General features: G+C 38.1%; 1 protein-coding gene across 1 annotated transcript in view; it reads right to left on the bottom strand.

Moving 5' to 3' along the window:
• LOC108284263 (bromodomain-containing protein 8-like) overlaps positions 1-2454 on the bottom strand; it is a 10324-nt gene that overhangs the window by 2234 nt on the left and 5636 nt on the right. Inside the window, exon 4 of the mRNA XM_017500946.2 lies at positions 249-338. Within this exon, the coding sequence (XP_017356435.2) occupies positions 249-338 (90 nt within the window). The remainder of the gene's footprint in view (positions 1-248; positions 339-2454) is intronic.

Raw genomic sequence — 2454 nt, 5'->3', positions numbered from 1 at the left:
AAAAAAAAAAAAAAAAAAAAAGAAATAGGAACCAATTTCTAGAGGCAATTTAAATGGCACAGCAACTATTTCTTGGACTGACTTAAAGCAGCTATGAGTACTTTGAGATAAATCAGGCTTAGATACAGAATCTGCCTTTCAACTATGGCTCATTTGAGGTATGAACATATCTCTTTTTATGCTTAAAACCCAATGTGTATTACTGCTTCAGTTCTGAACATAATCCTATCACCACTTTGGAGACCTACCTGTGACTGGCAATCATCTTCCAGACTGGCAGGAGTGTCTTCTTAAATAGCAAATGATCCTGAACAGGGTCATCCTGGCTTAGATCAGTCCTATGGGATAAAACATGACAGAAAAGAGACAGTAACTTCACAAATAATATTCTGTCTCCCCCAGGTGGGTAATGAAGTTTTCTTAAGACATGCACCTAATTATCTGAAGTTTTTAAAATCTCTCCTTATCTGGCCAAGCAGACTTAGTTACTAATATCTATTAATAACTATTGTTTTCTCTTTTAATTTTTAAATTTTATTTTCTTAAGACTGATTCTTGCTCTGTTGCCAAGGCTGGAGTGCAGTGGCATGATCTCAACTCACTGAAACCTCCACCTCCCAGTTGAAGCGATTCTCCTGCCTCAGCCTCCCAAGTAGCTGGGACTACAGGTACACCATGCCCAACAAATTTTTGTATTTTTCATAGAGACGGGGTTTTGCCACATTGGCCAGGCGAGTCTCAAACTCCTGGCCTCAAGTGATCCACCCACCTCAGCCTTCCAAAGTGCTGGGATTACAGGCACGAGCCACCACATGCAGCCAATTTTTTTGTTTGTTTGTTTTTTTGAGAGAGGGTCTTGTTCTGTTGCCCAGGCTGGAGTGCAGTAGTGTGATCATGGCTCACTGCAGCCTCAACCTGCTTGGCTCAAGTGATCCTCCTGCCTCAGCCTCTAAGTAGCTGGAACTACAGGCACATGCCACCACACCCTGCAGCTAATTTCAGTGTTTGTTGTAGAGACAAGATCCCATTATGTTGCCCAGGCTGGATATCTACTGCTTTCTAATAAAGATTTCATATTTAATCTAAATTCTAAGATAAGGACGTAGAGTTTACCATCCAAGACTATGAACTATCATGAGATAAAATGTCTCATCTTGCAGATTTCCTGCTGTTTGTACGGTCACAATGTGTCATCTCAGCACTCTATTGCCCATACTTAAGGAGTTACAGAAAAGCAAATGAAGGCATTCCTCACCAATCTACATTTTAAACTATTTGTGTACCAAAAATTGAAATCTAGGCTGGGCACAGTGACTCGGGCCTGTAATCCCAGCACTCTGGGAGGTTGAGGCGGGATTGCTTTATGCCAAGAGCTCAAGACCCAGCCTGGGCAACAAAGCAGACCCTGTCTCTACAGGGAAAAATAAATAGATAAATCTGCTGTTCAAACTATATATATAATATATATATAGTATATATATATAATATACTATATATAATATACATATAACTATATATTATATATATAGTTTGAACAGCACATATAATATACTATATATAATATATATAACTATATATTATATATATAGTTTGAACAGCACATATATATTATATATTGTATAGTATAGATAATATATATAATAGATAGTTTGAACAGCAGATTTATCTGTTATATATATAAATTTATGTTATATATAAATATATATGATATATATGATATATCTATATATCAGCTGTATTTCTTAAATGAAAAAACATTAGAATAATTGTTAGTTTTGCTTTTCCACAGATAACTGGGTGGATATGGGCTATACTGATGGAAAAAGCAAACAGTTCATACTACATTCTCTCAGTAGATAGATCTGACATTGTCCAGAAAAAGACTATTACCAGAGCAAAAGTAACTTAGCTGTGTGTAGTGGCTCATGCCTGTAATCTCAGCACTTTGAGAGGCTGAGGCGGGAGAATTGCTTGAGGCCAGGAGTCACAGATAAAAACAACTTTGTTTTTATTTTTATTTTTATTTTTATTTTATTTCATTTTTTAAAAAATAAAGACGGGGTTTCATCATGTTGGTAAGGCTGGTCTTGAACTCCCGACCTCAGGTGATCCGCCTGCCTTGGCCTCCATGTTTTTCTACTTTAAAAAGTAATTCACTTCAGGCTGGACACAATGGCTCATGCCTGTAATCGCAGGACTTTAGGAAGCCAAGGTAGGAGGATCACTTGAGTCCAGGAGTTCAAGATCAGTCTGGGCAATGTGATGAAACCCTTTCTCTACCAAAAATACAAAAAAAATCAGCTGGGTATGGTGGTGCACATCTGTGTTCCCAGCCATTCAGGAGACTGAGGTGAGAGGATCACCTGAGCCCAGGAGGTGGAGGCTGTAGTGAGCCAAGATCATGCCACTGTACTCCAGCTTAGGCAACAGAGTGAGATCCTATCTCAAAAAAAA

The sequence above is a fragment of the Cebus imitator genome, unplaced genomic scaffold (assembly GCF_001604975.1).
Source record: "Cebus imitator isolate Cc_AM_T3 unplaced genomic scaffold, Cebus_imitator-1.0 Scaffold274, whole genome shotgun sequence".
Taxonomy (NCBI): Eukaryota; Metazoa; Chordata; class Mammalia; order Primates; family Cebidae; genus Cebus; species Cebus imitator.
This window is presented reverse-complemented; position numbering and strand designations above follow the sequence as displayed.